The following is a 17188-nucleotide window of genomic DNA, read 5'->3' on the forward strand; positions in this document are numbered from 1 at the left end:
CAAACTGAAAAGAACTCGAGCCAGAGACAAAGTCCTGATCACTCAAGCCCTGCTTGCCTTAGATCGTGAAGGCACGATCCTGAACTTCTCCTGAAGTTTGGTTGGCAGCCTTTAAAGACTCTTAAAAACCCCTTGCTTTTTACTCTTCTATCATAGCCATTGCACCGTGTGGGAATGTCCTCCCATTGCACCACGAATGGTATGAGTTTCTCTCTTTCTTTCTATGGCCCCTGGCCCTTGTGCCCACTGAACTTGTTCTCATTGCACGTGGTAGGGCAGGGTAAACCTTTTTCCAGCCGGGATAGCCTGTTCTCGATCGGACCTCCCTTCAGGACGGGCGGACCTTGATTGAACAGAGTCCTGAGCCAAACTAAAAACAAAAGGGGGAGATGTTGGCCACCGGCCAGCGTCTATCCAAAATGGCGCCAAACTTCACTTCCATACCACGGACAGCTGCTTGGCGCAGGCGCTCGGTAACAGTGACACGTCTCTCGGCTCTCCCCCTCCCGATGGGGATATGCTAATAAGGTGCTTGCACTAAACTAATCAGACAGTAACACGTTTGCTCGCCCCCCTCCCGCGGGGGTAGGTTAATGAGGTGTCTGCATGGTGCACCAATCAGACAGTCTCGCTCGGCTATATAAGCCAGCAGCTCCAGGGTATCGGGGTCCTTCGCTTCAAACTTCAAGAGGAGCTCCAAATAAAGTGCTGCTGAGAAGAATCCTGTTGCCGCATCGTTCTTGCGGGCGAGACTGGTCGCGACATAGCAGACCAAATTTTATAGGCATGTTTAAATATTTATCCACCAAAACAAATCCCATTATCATTAGGCCATGCACTAGGAATGTCCTATCTAGTGTTAAGGCAGTGGGTATCAAAAATCATTAACTATGCCCAACAGGCAACATACAAACAAATAAAATCATAGGTTTTAAATGTTTCTCTTAGTAAAAAGAAAACAAAGTCCTGTTTTTTTTTCTAGGCCAGTTTTGCTGTAAATACTACTAAAGGTAAAGTCACATTTTATAAAACCTTAGTTTGTGCTGGCCAATTGCTTCTAGACATGAGATCTGCCCAGTAATATGATCAATATAACCAGTAACATTCTACTGGAGAAAGCTGATTTCCCCTTTCTCAATTTCTTTATTTTTTGTCCTATTAGTTTTTCTCATTTTTAGTTTGTTTGTTTTTTTATGATTTTATTTATTTGTTTGTTTGTTTATTTATTTATGGAGTGTTTTCCTTTTTGGAGAGGGAGAAAGAAACATGAAGTTTGGTGGATAGAGCAATGAGGAAGATCTAGGAAAAGTTGAGAAAGGGAAATAATATGTAAAATGTATTGTACAGTTTTTCTTCTCAGTTGAAAAATGAAAACCCACAGGTTACTCCTGCCAAGAAATGAAGTAAGCTGACTGGAGATTTTCATTTCTCCTTCTGCTCCTTCAAATCCAATATCTCAATATCTTCCTTCACTCTCTATCAGAACACCCGACGAAGTCTCCCTTTCCTCTCTGACCCATCCCCAATAGATCACAAAGATCTCCTCCTACACACATCCTTTTCTCAATTTCTCCCTCACTTCCAGCCTCCTACATCAGCAGACATTCCCTGGGGAGACACCAGATGAGAAGGCCAGGATACAGATACCTAGTTGTCAGTATAAAAACATAGTCAGTAACAGCCAGAACAATACTGTCTCTCCCAGAACCCAGAAACACTATCAGAGAAGACACAAGATTCCAAAACAGCCGAGACACAAGCAAAAGCCTCTAAAACAGCCTGTGCGAACATGATAAAGGCCTTTTTGTCCATGAAATTGAAAAGTTGGAAAGTCAAAATGAAATGAACAATTTTCTTGATAGATATAACTTACCAAAGTTAAATCAAGTTCAAGTAAATAATTTACATAGACCTGTAACTCCTACAGAAATAGAAGCAGTCATTAAAATCTCCTAAACAACAACAAAAACAAAAGCAAAAACAAACAAAAACAGGGTCAGATGGTTTTAGTATAGAATCTATCCAACTTATAAAGAAGAGATAATAGCAATACTCCTCAAATTATTTCACAAAACAGAAACAGAAAAAATATATTGTCACACTCATCCTATGAGGCTATAGTTACCCTGAAACCCAAATCACCCAATGATTTAGAAAAGAAAGAGAATTTCAGACCAATTTTCCTCATGAACATCGACAAGAAAATACTTAACATACTTGCAAACCAAATCCAAGAACATGTTAAAGACATCATCTACCATGATCAGGTAGGCTTTATTGTAAAGGTACAGGAGCAGCTCAAGACATGAAAACCTGTGAATATAATCTACTATATAACTAAACTGAAAGGAACCCCCCCCCCATGTACACATACATGAACATCTCATTAGATTCTGAAAAGCTTTTGACAATCTTCAATACTTCTTCATGATAAATATCTTAGAGAAATCAGGAATACAATATACATACCTAAACATAATAATAGCACTTTACAGCAACCCAATAGCCAACATCAAGTTAAATGGAGTCAAACTCAAAGCAATTCCAATATAATAAGGAACAAGACTTTTCAAATATTTTCCATATACTACTTGAAGTTCTAGCTAGGATGATAAGACAACTAAAAGAGGTCAAGGGGATATAAATTCGAAAAGAAAAGTCAAAGTACCACTATGCTTAGATGATATAATAGTATACATAAGAAATCCCAAGATTCTATCAGGGAACTCCTACAACCTAGAAACACCTTCAGCAAAGTGGCTAGATACAAAATTAATTCCAATAAAAAAAAGTTGTAGCTTTCCTATATACAAGCAATTAAGCAAGCTGAGGAAGAAATTAGGGAAATAACGCCAATCATAGTAGTCACAAATAAGAGAAAAAATTTTGGCTTAGCTCTAACCAAGCAAGTGAAAAAACTGTATGACAAGAGCTCTATGTCTTTGGGGAAAGAAATTGAAGAAAATATCAAAAGATGGAAAGATCTTCCATAATTACCAATGGGTAGGATTAACATAGTAAAAATGGCCACCTTACCAAAAGCAATCAGCAGATTCAATGCAATATCCATCAAAATTCCACACAATTCTTTACAAACCTGGAAGGAATGATACTCAATTTCATATGGAAAAGAAAAATAGGAAAGCTGAAACACTCTACTACAGAGCTATAATAATAAAAACTGCATGGTATTGGCCTTAGAACAAACAGATTTCATAATGGAATTAAATTGAACCCAGATATAAATTCACAGACTTATGGTCATCTGAATTTTGATAAAGAAGCTAAAATTATACAATGGAAGAAAGAAATTATCTTCAAAGAATGGTGCTGATGTGCATGTAGAAGAGTGTAAATACATCCATACTTACTCATAAACTTAAATCCATATGCATCAAAGACATCAATATAAAACCAGATACAATGAACCTGATAGAAAAGAAAGTGTGGAACAACCTAAAAAACATATTGGCACAGGAGACAACCTCTAGAACAGAACAACAAAAGTACAGGCACATCAACAATTAATAAATAAGACCTCATTCAAATTAAATATTTTTGTTATGGGAAAGAATCCTGCCAATAAGACAAAATGACAGCCTACAAAACAGGAAAACATTTTCACCAACTCCATATCTCAAAGAGGGCTAATATTCAATGTATATAAAAATCTCAAGAACCTAGGCACAAACAAATCAAATAATCTGATTAAAAATTAGGGTGTAGATTTAAACAGAGAATTCTCAACAAAGAATCTAAAATAGCTCAGAAGCACTTAAAGAAATGTAGTCATCAAGGAAATGTAAATCAAAACAACTCTGAGATTCCATCTTACAGTTGTCAGAATGGCTATGATCAAAACCACAAGTAACAGTGCATGCTAATGAAAATTTGGAGCAAGGGAAACATTGCTCCATTGCTGCTGGGAGTGTAAATTTTTACAGCTATGTTGGTGATCTCTCAGAACACTGGAAGTTGATCTTCCTCAAGATAATGTCTACCACTCCTAGACACATACCCAAAGAATACTCCATCCTACCACATGGACATAAATCCACACATGTTTGCTTAACTATGCAAACAGCAGTTTTATTTGTGATATCTAGAAACTAGAAACAACCCAGATACTCCTTGTCCAAAGAATTGATACAGAAAATGTGGTACATCTACAATTGGATTATTACTCAGCTGTTAAAGAAATTGATATGAAGTTTTCAGGCAAAGGGATAGAACTAAAAGAAAATTCATCCTGAGTGAGGTAAACCAGACACAAAAAACAAACATGGTATGTACTCACTAATAAGTGGACATTTAGCCATAAATAATAACCATGTTACAATCCACAGACCCAGAGATGCTAACTAACAAGGAGAGTTCAAGGAAGTGACTCATAATTGTAACCGTCCTGGTTTGAGACCTGCCTCTGATAGCCACACCTCTCTGCCCATCTCCTGCTATTCGCCATGCCTCCAACCTGGTTCCAGTTACATTCGAAAGCTCCACCCCCACAGAGAAACAAGGAAGTCACTGATTGGACTGTCATGCTGACGTATTTGGGGGGGAGTGGTTTTTGTCCCAGGTAATATACCTGTTGTGGGGACAAAGGAGATGCATTAAAATCAAGATGGCTGAGCAGTCATGTCTCCCGTCTAATTTATACCCTTCCACGTGGGTAGGTATATCCGTGGCCACTCTATCCTATCCCTAACTCTCTCTTGCTGCTGCTCTTCTTTCTAACTCCATATTTCCAGGTAACCCACTCCTTAACGTTGCTGATGGACAACATAATCTCCTTGAGTAGACAAAATAGAATAGATATTGTGGTTGGGGGAGGAAACTGGGATGTGGGGAGATGGGAACAGGAGGGATCAGTTTGGAAAATGAAGAAAGTATTAGGAGAAACAACTGGAATTTGGGAGCATCTCCAGGATGGGCTAGAGACCTAGTGCAAAGGAAACTTTCAGATATCTACAAGGGTGATCCTAGATAAGGATCCCTGTCTTACCTAGGGGCTACAAAGCCTAAACTAGCCATTTCCTATAACTATGCTAGACTTCCAGTAGAGGGATTGGGACATCAACCCAACCACAAAACCTTTGACTTGTAGTTGTCGTTGACTACAAAATGAGCTTGAGGTAAAGGTCGAACAGAAATTAGGGAATAGCCATCCAGTTCTATTGAGACCCATGCCACTAAAGGGAGCCCACCCATTACACTCATAGATGTCCAGGAACCAGAAGCTAGAATAGAATCAAACAGGATCACATACACACACATACACACACACACACACACACACACACACACAGTGGATAAGTAAATGAATAAATATTTAAAAATAAATGAAATGATCCATAATGATATTCTGCAATACTCATAGACAGAAACCCAATATAATCATCACTAGACTGGCTTATACAGCAAGTGTTGAGAATAGACGCAGAGACCAACAGTTAAACATTAGGCAGAACTCTGAGATCCTGAGTGGATTAAAGGAGAGGACAATGGGGACAAATATGATTGATGTGCATACCAGGGTTATGAAACTGGTAAAAGTAAATCCACAATTTTGTATAACTTATATGCAATAAAATCATTTTAAACATGAAAAACATCTTTTGTCTAACTAAGATAATTTACATGCATACTTAAGTACAACTTTAGATTTTCACTCCTTTGTATTAGTAGGCCTTTGAGAATTCTTTTTTAAATTTATTATAAACTCTAGATTTTATTCTACTCCCTTTCCACCCTCCAACTGTTCCACATCCCATGCCTTCTACTCACCCCCTGTCTCCATGAGGATGCCCCCACCCACCTCCATCCCACCAGACCTCTAAACCCTCTGGGGCCTCCAGTCTCTTGAGGGTTAGGTGCATCTTCTCTGACTAAAGTCAGACCCAGCAGCCCTCTGCTGAATATGTGTTGGAAGCCTTCTATCAGCTGATGTATGCTGCCTGGTTGGTGTTCCAGTATCTGAGAGATCTCAGGGGTCCAGGTTAATTGAGACTGCTGGTCCTCCTACAGGGTTGCCCTCCTCCTCAGCTTCTTCCAGCTTTCCCCTAATTCAACCACAGGGGTCAGCAGCTTCTGTCCATTTTTTGGGTACAAATATTTGACTCTTTCAGCTGCTTGTCAGGTCTTACAGAGGGCAGTCATGACAGATTCCTTTTTGTGAGTGCTCCATAGCCTCAGTAATAGTGTCAGGTCTTGAGGCCTCCACTTGAGCTGGATCCCACTTTGAGCCTGTCACTGGACCTACTTTTCCTCAGGCTCCTCTCCATTTTCATCCCTGCAGTTCTTTCAGATAGGGACAATTATGGGTCAGAGTTTTTAACTGTTGGATAGCAACCCCATCCCTCACTTGATGCCCTGTCTTTCTTCTGGAGGTGGGCTCTACAAGTTCCCTCTCTCCAATGTAGGGCATTTCATCTAAGGTCCCTCTCTTTGAATCCTGAGAGTCTTGCACCTTCGAGGTCTCTGGTACATTCTGGAGGGTTCCCCCAACCTCCTACCTCCCGAAGTGGCATGTTTCCATTCTTTCTGCTGACCCTCAGGGATTTTAGCCTTTTTCCCCCACCCAATACCAGATCACGTCTCCCTCTCCATCCCCCTATGCCTTTTCCCTCCCAGGTCCATCACTACACCCTTGTTGTTGGACTGTGAAAAACAGTCTGTGTTCTGGTTGAGCAAGGCTCTACTCCTGAGACCCAGTAGAAAATTCTACAAGGAACAGATCTGTGAGATATGCTCCCATACATTAGACTCCTGACACCACAAGCCCTCAACTCCATAATCCTGTGGCCATCGATGGCCCAAGCTCCTGGTATTCTGACTGCACTCCACCTGGCAACAGCAAGGTAGTCCAGCAAAATTATAAAAGGAGCTGTTTGCCCCCTCCTCTCTCTCTCTTGCCTTTCTTGTCTCTCTTACCCTCTTGCTTTTACGCTCTCCTCCTTCCCTCCCCCTACCTCCATGTGACCATGGACAGCCTCTGTTTCTCTATTCTTCTGTCTTTCTGCTTTTCTACAATAAATACCTTAAAACTATGGACCATCTCTGCTAATCAGGATCTGCTGTGCTGCAGCAAAGGAGTGGGTTTCCCTCTAAACTGTTGTTTCTGTTATTGTTGCTATTGAGTTTTAATAAAGGTGAGACTATGGAGTGCTCACAAAAAGGGACCTATCATGACCACACTCTGGAGGTCAGGGATGGTGATTCCTCCAGTCATTCTTTTATTGTTAAGTACTGTTTTCACTATTCTGGGTCTTTTGCCTTTCCAGATGAATTTGAGAATTGTCCTTTCCATGTCTTTGAAGAATTGTGTTGGGACCACTTTTCTCTGTCCACTCAGCTTTGTGTCTTGTTTATTTGTTTGTTTTCACACAATAGTTACAGTGTTTACTGCTATGAACCTGTGTCTTTTACCTGGAATATGGCATCCTGCTCAAAGAAAAAGGTTCTCCCTTACTCCACAGGTAATAAGAGCTATTACCTCTTCTGCTGTTACCTCCCTTCTCTATGCTGGGATTCATTTTGGCTTGAATATGCATTGAATATGCATGTTCATGCTGTTACAATTACTGGAAGTTCATATATGCTGCTGCCTTGGTGTATCTAGAGACACTATATACTTGTGTTCACCAATGACTCTGCCCTTTCTTTCTCTTTTTGTCACTTATTTCATGACCACTGAGCCTTGGGAGGACCACACAGATGTCTATTTGAGGACTGAGTATTCAATGGTTTGAAATTCTCTGCTCATTGACAGTAGCTCTCTGAATTAACCATCACAGACTACAAATAAAAGTTTTTCTCATAAGGATTGAAAGATGCATTAATCTGTGAATCATTAGTGTTTTAGTACTATATCCACTTAAGCAGAATAATATTAATAGATTCTTTCACATGCATATAAGAGGACTAGATGCAGTGTCATGACCCCAGTAATGATTCCAGGTGTGTGTTTCATCTTGTGGAAAGAAAGTAAATCCAATCAAAAATGCTTGGTTGATCCCACAATAGTCCTACCATTACCATATAAGTAGAAATATCTTGCCAGATCTGTTGTCATTATAGGTCACAGGATTCAGAGAACTTTAATTCTTAAATATTTACCTTAAAAATTAATAGTAAAAATATTCAAGGTGTAATACTATTCAACTATTAAGAACAAGAACATCAAGTTTTACAGGCCAATGGATGGAACTAGAAAATATCCTGTACTCAATAATAAGTGGATATTATCAAAAAAAAAAAAAAGTACAGAATACCCAGGATACAATCCACAGAACTAAGATGGTCAACAAACAGAAGGGCCAAGTGATGATGCCTCAATCCCACTTGGGAGGGAGAAGAAGCAGGGGGAGTCAGAAACCTGGGTGGGAGAGAGGAGGGGGAAGGGAAAAAGAGAACTTGACAAAGTATGGGTGAGGGGAGACAGGAGACTAGCCCTGAGGGCCAGCAGAATAAATGGAAATTTGCAACCTCTGGGGTGAGGGTGGAGTAGGGTAGGAGGTGGGAGGACCCTCTAGAAAGTACCAGAGACCTGGGAGGTGAGAGACTTACATGAAATGCCCAATAGTGGATAGAGGGAACTCATAGAGTTCACCTCCAGTTGAAAGACAGGGCATCAAGTAGAGAGATAGACTTGCCAACCCACAGTCAAAAACACTGACCCAGAATTGTTCCTGTCTAAAAGAACTCCAGGGACAGAAATGGAGAACAGTCTTAAGAAAAAGCAGTAAAGTGACCAACTCAAATTGGGATCCATCTCAAGGGAAGACTCCAAGTTCTGAAACTATTACTGATGCTGTGGTGCACTTACAAACAGGAGCCCACTGTGGCTGTCCTCAGAGAGGCCCAACAAACTGCTGATTGAGACAGATGCACATACTTACACCCAACCCTTGGACTGAAGTCTGGGACTTTTATGGTTGAATTAGGAAATGGCTGGAAGAAGGTGGAGAAAAGGGCAACCATATAGGAAGACTTCTCAATAAACCTGGACCCTCGAGATCTCTCAGACACTGAGCCACCAACCAGGCAGCAAACACTAGCTGGTCCAAGGCTCCAAGCACATAGATGGCAAAGGACATCCAGGTCTGGCCTCACTGAGAGAAGTCTTGCTCAACCCTTGAGAGACTTGAGGTCCCAGGGAGTAGGGAGGCTGGTCGGGGGTGGAGGGGAGACAAGGGATGAGGTGAGGAACAGTGCAAAGGCAGACTGCGAGTGGAGCAATGAGCAGACTGTAAAAAACAAATGTACTAAATTTAAAAAAGAAAAGAAAAAAAATATTCAGGATATAAAAGGCAATCTTTCTTTATACAGATACACTGCAGAATCATCACATCACACACATACAATGTGAGGAGGAAAAGGGGTAGTGAGGACACTAAAAAATTTCTACTTTATAATTATATTTCAAGCCAAAACTAGAATGTTATAGTACTCGTGAGAATAAACATTAAAACTTCAGGAATTATTCCATTTTTTTTATTTCATATCATAAAACTGTCCTTGACAAACATCTATCTCTTTTCTTCAATTTCAGACCTTAGTAAGCCCCTACCTGGTTTTATAATTTCTACTTTTTGATATTACAACTACAAGGAACTGATACTGAATATCTTCCTTTATGTGTTTTTAATTAAATTGATAAAAATCTCTTCCAAAGTTCATTTATCTTTTCACAAATAACAACATCTTACCCTTTTTCATTAAATATCATTCTTAGGTATATGCTCATATATCAGATTTTAGCTTCTTATCTATTGGTTCACATGTTGCTTTCACACAGTAATTACTGTGAAGAATGCTACTGTAAGTATGGTAGTTCTGGTATTGGTTAAAGGTAGTGTTTCAATTGTTTCAGATAAATGTCCAGGAGTAGGATTGCTGGTGGATATACTAGTTTTTCAATATTAGAAAAACGTCTGCACCATTTTCTGTAATACCTGTACCTGACAGTTGCATGAGAGTGCACAATGATGACACGCCTTTCCTACATATAGTCACCAATTTCTTTGTGGCCTTTATGATGATTATACTCCAAGGATTATAACTAATGATCTGCCATCATAGATGTATACTAAATATTCTTTGCTTCACAGAAGCATAACAGTGAAGACAACCTTTTATTCCTGGATTTTCTCAATTAATTAACATAATTCTGGCAAGTTATTTTTTACAAATACTACTTAATTACATTCTTCAGTTTAATATAGTACATACAATAATGTTTTTTATCTTTACAGGATTAATGTTAATATCATTATTAAGTGGCTTTAAAGAAAATAATATTTCTTAACAATTTAATCAAAATGTCCAAGGTGCATAATTCTGTGTCCCAAATTTATTTTTCATAGGAAAACTCAGTACCTTGGGCATCACATTTAGGACTAGAACTCATTTGTTGAAGTTTATTTCTACACTATCATTACCTCAGTTCTCTTTCAGAGTTGTATTCTTACATTTGTCCTTCATTTACATATACTAGGAAAGAGTGTGTATTCCTTCTCATAAATATTTTCTTACCATGAAAATTTTACTTTAGTGCTCCATGGAGAAAATAAAGATTAATCCCCAGAGAACAAGGGAATGATTTCCCAGGAAAGGAGCAATATGGGGCATAGGGTGTCAAAACCATGTACCAGAAGAGGGAGAATTCAGAAAATGCTTCCACAGGAAGGTAGCAGTAAGACAGTATACCCAAGTAGATAGTAAAACTAAAAAGGAACAGCTATCTAGACAGAAGTGAAGTAGAACCTTTAAAAACTATGGGTCCATAGGTATGTACTTTGATGGGTTTTATTTACTATAGTATTCTCTGTCTTTTGAGAAGAGGTTTTCTTGATGAGAGGTATGTAGGGGTATAAGAACATTTATAAATTGTTGGAGATTATGCTCTCTTGATATATACATATATATGAATATATATGTATATACATATATATACACATATATGTATATATAGATGTCTCATATATATGTATATAAATGAGACATATCTCATAGCAAAGTCCCTGATACCCTTGCTCTTACAATTTTTTACATGCTCTGTTCCACAATGCTCCCTGAATATATATATATATATATATATATATATATATATATATATATATATACAAACACATATCTACATTCAATAACAATGGACAAAAAAGAGGCCATGAATGTGGCAGAGAGTTAGGATGGGATTATGATGGCATTTGAAGAAAGGAAAAGAAAGGAGAAAGAATTATAATTAAGATATAAACTCAAAATAAATATAGCTTTTATATTTTTCTCAATTTTTATCAAAATTGAACATTTAAAGGGATGTAATGGCATGAAAGAACCTCTCTTTTTTGTGTACTTGATTAAGGCAATCTGGGAGAGATACAAACTTGACAGAAAGTGACATCATGAAGAAGTATAAAAAGAGATAGATACTTTTTGACAGGCTACATAAAAGGGGTAAAATCAGCCAAGTGTCTGTCTTGGGTTTTTTCACAAGGAATTTGAGCATAGACTTAACATATGAAAAGGGAAATGAAGATCTCTCCTCTTTTGTCCAGAAAGCACTGACATAATACCTGTGTCTAAGATAGCAGAACAGGAACAGATAGAGATATAACCTGTTGACTAGAAGTCCAACTGATATCTCTGTGGTTGAGAGCATCTGCTGATCTTTCAGAGGAGCTGGGTTGTAATTCTGACAACAGTTATGGATTTTCATTCATAACTGCAGTTCCAGGTGATTTGACACCCTCCTCTGAATTCTGTGGACAACAGGCATAGATATAGTGCATAAACATACATAAAGTCAAAATACTCATATTCATAAAATAATTCTTGAAAATTCTTTAAATCAATATAATGACTACAAGAAACAATCAGTGACCAGCAAACCACTAGTGCATCATACAGAACTGAGTATATGGAAACTCAGTCCAATTTTGGCAAATAAGTGTTGTTTCTCAGTGTGGTCAATCATGTGCCTGTGTAATTGTTAAAGCAGCTCCAGTATGAAACTTTCCTTTTCTTCCTTATTTTTCATAATACTTGTAGAAATAGGCTTTGGAATAGCAACATCCTTATTTTTCAAGTGCTTAAAAAAATGAAAGCAATAGAGCCCAATACAAATACCATTATACTTTGGTCTAGAAAAGTAAAAGAAAATAGTCTATTTCTTATTTGGAGAGCCACAGTAATCTTTGTATGGAGAACTTGATGAACTAAAATGAATGAATCTATTCATAGAATCTTATGGTCATGATCCATTACACAACAGACAGAACTGTGAATTACTTGTGATACTTGAATACAAAGACGGAATTACTACTGTTATGGAGATACTGAAACAATTGATTTTAGCATATTGCCCTTTAGAGTTTTAATCCACACATAATATAAATTTAATCCATAAAACAATCATTCTCATTCATTGTACTTAGACAAATCTATTGTTTCTTTTGGGTTCTTTAAAACAATTTTCATTCCCTAGCTATGTATAAATTCATCAAGTTGCCTATAATAGTATCTGAAAAACAAGATCTAATCAAGAAGAGCATCCCTTATTATATAACTTAATAAATACCATGTCAGATCATTCTTGCCTGATTTCTTCTTTAAAAAACAATTAACAAATTACTTGACGAATAAATAACTTTTTCATGGAAGTTTTTACTTCCTGGTTACGAAGGGTATAAATCACAGGATTCAATAAGGGGAATATTACTGTATGGAAGAAAGAAACCACTTTGTCAGCTGATAGGGCAGTGAATGGACGTGTATAAATAAAAATTGCAGGTCCAAACATAAGAAATATAATGATAACATGAGTGGTACATGTAGATATAGCTTTGTTTTTTCCCTCAGAAGCTGACCTATGAACATGGCATAAGATAACTGCATAGGAAGTTAGAAGACCAAGAAAACACACAAGGGTAAGCAGGCCACTATTGAAGATCATAAGAAGCTCAACTGCAAAGGTGTCTGTACAGGCTAGCTTGATGACCTGTGGGACATCACAGAAAAAGTTATCTAGATGATTTGGACCACAGAAGGGCAAGCGAAGGATGATGACAACCTGAATAACGGAGTGAACAAAACCTCCAAGCCATGGAGCCAACAACATTACATAGCAGGTTCTGGGACTCATGACAGTGGAGTAATATAAAGGCCTGCAGATGGCAATGTAGCGGTCAAAGGCCATCACAACCAGTAGTAAAAATTCCCCTCCTCCAAGGAAGTGTAAAAAGAATAGCTGAGTGATGCAAGCTTTGTAGGAGATTATCTTCTTTTCAGAGAAGATGTCTATCAACATCCTGGGAGCCACAATGAAGGAGTAGGAGGCATCCAGGAAGGCCAAATTTCCCAAGAATAAGTAAAGAGGAGCGGTGAGTCCAGGGTCTGATATGATGGTGAGGATGATGAAGACATTTCCAGGCAAGATGATGATGTAGAAAATTAAGCTCAGAACAAAAACCAAGTGTTGAATATCATGCGACTGCGTCAGTCCTGTGAAGATGAATTCTGTGACAACTGTCCTGTTTTCCGTCTCCATCACCAGTTCCTACACAAATAAACAAATAAAACAATTCTTCATGTCTCTTCTAATTAAATCATAGCTATTATTCTAGAAGCATGGTTAGACACTGGTGTATTATCTCATCATTCTGTTGTTCTGGGTTTATTTCTAATTTCCCTAAAAGAAATTGGTTTGGTTTGGTTTACTTTGGTTTGCTTTGGTTTGTTTATTGTTTTTTGACAAAGAATACAAACTTACCTATACATATTTAAGTCTTCATGTATATGTTTTTCAAGGAAATGGATAAAGATTTATAGTTAAGAGGAATGATATGTAGATTCTATGCCTTAACTATGAAGTAATTGTTTCATATTTATTTATTTATCAAAATTACTGAATTATATTATCAGTTGATATTTGTTTTCTAGATATCAGTTATGGCTTAAAAACTCTTCCCCAAGTAACAACAAAAAATTCCCTAACTTCTGAGGATAGTTTTCCTTAGTGGAGATGTCATTAATCAAGTATGAATACAGAAACTTTTGGGTAGTTGAAGAACAAACTGATGCTTTTCTCAATGATAATTTCTCTCTGAGGGGATTGTTCCATATCAGAAAAAAATCTGAAAATTTACTGTTATAATAGTTCCAGAAATTTCATGGCATGTATTTATATTGAAGATTTTGAAGACATATTTCAGTTTTATAATTTTTATAACATTATTCTTTTGTTGTCAACTACACAAAGAAACCTTTAAGCTATTTGTTTTATCACAAAGAGGTTGTGAGATGAAATTTGAATAAACAAAAGCTCCTATATTACATAAAAATAATTCAGTCTTATAGAGAATGTTTTACACAGTCTTACATCCAAAATGCATTTTTTAAATAAAATAATAACATCATTGAAAATGGAAAATAGAGTTGAAGTAAAGAGGGCTTCATTATCTACAACTGAAAAGAAACAGATTGAAAGAGGAAAAAGTAAAAGAACCAGTCTCTCAAATTAAAAATCAGTTCAAATATTTAAAATTTTACCTCTTTTAAATGTTCAAGATCTTCTCTGTCTCTATCTTATTCATTTATCATTTAGCTTTCTCTTATATCCTTTTATTTATAGATATAATAATGATACAAGTTTCTATATATTGTTGAGTCAAAATTATAGAATTAGCACATTAAATCAGACACATGTACAACATGTACACACACACACACATTTTTAGTGTATATACTAAAAAATAAATATATACAAAGATACACATTATATCCTAAGCATAACAAAACTCAAAATGTGTGTTATAGATTGTCATGTTCTCATGTGCACAATGGCAGCCCTAACTGAACTTGGTATTATTAAATGAAAACATGTAATTTAAAGGAAGACATGGAAGGCACTAACAGGAACTCAAAGAGACATAGTGATTAATGGATATGATTAATATCATTTGTATAAATGTGAAAATGTACAAGTTCTGAGAAGTAAATAAGTGTAATACAGATTTTCTTTTTTTAACTTTAGACTTAAATTGTTGCATTTGTTAACTTCACAAATCTAAGATTACAAAGTCAAAACTTATATATGTTTAACTTCAGCCTGATGCAAAGCCTCAGATCAGGGTTCATCAGTCTTACTTGGACAAGGAGAACCTCTTTTCCCAGCTGTGTAAGAAACCACATCAGAGTTGCTCTTTTTCAAAACCAGGATACAAAGTAATATTTTCTTTTCAATTCTCAATGTAACATTTCCATATTAATTATTAGTTATATTCTCTCACTTGTTTTAGCTGGTAGGTATAAATTTATGTCTAAGGGCAAACGGCAAAACTATTTTTTAAATACTATGCAACCCTAATAAACCAATTTCAAATATCTGAAGGAGAAAGGACTATTTTAGTGAGAATGCACTTTAATTCATAAATCATTCTGTACATTCAAGATAGTAAGTATACCACCTAAAGAATTATATTTTTGCATGTTTGTTTTATTCTTTATAAATATGAAGAATAGTTAAGAACATTTACCTCACTAACAGTGCACCAATATTCTTACAGAGCAAACATCTCCCTTCCCTTCTAATGAAATAGGCAACACCTGATAGTTTCAACTTAATATTAAATTTTTTACAACTGAGGGACTGTTTACAGTTTGACATACTCAACTAATTTGTGATGCAATGGAGAATGGGCTTTGGGAATTTGAAGTCTAACTAAACTGCAGGGAATTTCTGTGGAGACTGTCAAAATGCCAACAGGTTATGGACAAAGAATGGAACTAGGGATTTAGTTCATATAAACGTCCAAATATATGTCAATTGAGACTTGCAATGTAAGCAGTGGGTTCTAAAACAAAGATTCTGTCACTGACTGATATGAGTCCCTTGAGAAGGAATTACCCTAAATGCCTCCTGCCACCTGAAGGCACCTATCATGATACCAGAAGGCTGTACACGCTTCCAAATGAGGAAGGCAACCAAAGTCGCACCCAGCTGTGATGCCTGTGAACCACAACAACCAGCTTGGCACAATAACCCGAAGGAGCAGCAGTGGCAGGTATACTTTGGCAGTACCAATAAACAAAGAGGAGGGAAATCCTGCCTGGTACTGAAAATCTAACTAACTAATCAATGCTAGCGACATTGTGGTTGTTGGAGGAGAATCTACAATGAAACATTCACTGAACCAGCACATCCCCAACAAAAATTAAAATAATTAAGAACACTCTCCTGCTTAATGGGGTGAAGGTGCTATGGAAAGGAAAGAAATAATTTGAAAAATGCAAATTTACTGACCGATTGATTGACAGGCTCTGAAGCAGAGGGTTATTAATAGAAAATATTCAATGTTCTGATATTTGGAGCAGATAAAAATGGCATGTCCTCATCCAGTGTCAGAATTAGAACTCAGATTCCACTGTATTATCCAATCAGAAATAGAAGTCATTGAACTGGTCATTCAAAAGACCAGAAACTTTCTGTTCTTCAGATGGTAAATTGGACGTTGGATCCTTAGCCAAATGCAAGGGAGAGACTATTCTCAAAAACCTTCAAACTTTCTAATGCCCACTGAACTATGTAACCTTCCCCATTAAAAGGTTCAGACCTGCCCAATACCTGCCCACAAACTATAGGCTGCATGCCTCCCAGGAAGTATGCAGTAACCAGAGACAGAGGTGAGAATCTCCCCAAATACCCAGGCCAGCTGGGACAGCCACAGGACCCAGCTAACTCAGGACCGAATCCCCAACCCACACCCCATGAACTCCACCTTTCTTCTAGTCTACTTCCTACCTAGACCTATAATCTTCCACACCCTACAGCCTGCCTGCCTCCCAGGATGTCTGCAGTAACCAGAGGCACTGGAAGCCTGCTCTATCCAGAGATACAAAAGGGCCACCCTAACCAGAGACAGCACTGCCTGCCTCCAAGGAGGCTGACTCCACTCAGAGACACCCAGGTCATGAAACACCAGAGATAACTGAATGGCCAGGGGCAAGTGCAAGATCATAAGCAACAAAACCCAATGCAATTCGGCAAACCTAGAGCCAGATCTCCCACCACAGCACACCTGAATAACCCTACACACCTGAAAAACAAGATAATGACCAAAAATCCCATTTCATGAAGATAACAGAGGTCTTTAAGGAGGATATAAATAACTCCCTTTAAAAAAAAAAA

The 17188-nt window shown here is 37.5% G+C and overlaps 1 protein-coding gene across 1 annotated transcript; it reads right to left on the reverse strand.

Moving 5' to 3' along the window:
• Positions 1 to 12585: 12585 nt before the first annotated feature.
• On the reverse strand, positions 12586 to 13560 carry LOC116084838 (olfactory receptor 4N2-like). Its single transcript, XM_031362109.1, has one exon. The coding sequence runs from the start codon at positions 13547 to 13549 to the stop codon at positions 12623 to 12625; it is 927 nt and encodes a 308-aa protein (XP_031217969.1). The 5' UTR covers positions 13550 to 13560; the 3' UTR covers positions 12586 to 12622.
• Between the last annotated feature and the right edge of the window lie 3628 nt (positions 13561 to 17188).

This window comes from Mastomys coucha, unplaced genomic scaffold, assembly GCF_008632895.1.
Source record: "Mastomys coucha isolate ucsf_1 unplaced genomic scaffold, UCSF_Mcou_1 pScaffold9, whole genome shotgun sequence".
Taxonomy (NCBI): domain Eukaryota; kingdom Metazoa; phylum Chordata; class Mammalia; order Rodentia; family Muridae; genus Mastomys; species Mastomys coucha.

Excerpts from the sequence above, each read along its gene's own strand:
- LOC116084838 (XM_031362109.1), bottom strand. The coding sequence starts at position 13,549 with ATGGAGACGGAAAACAGGACAGTTGTCACAGAATTCATCTTCACAGGA.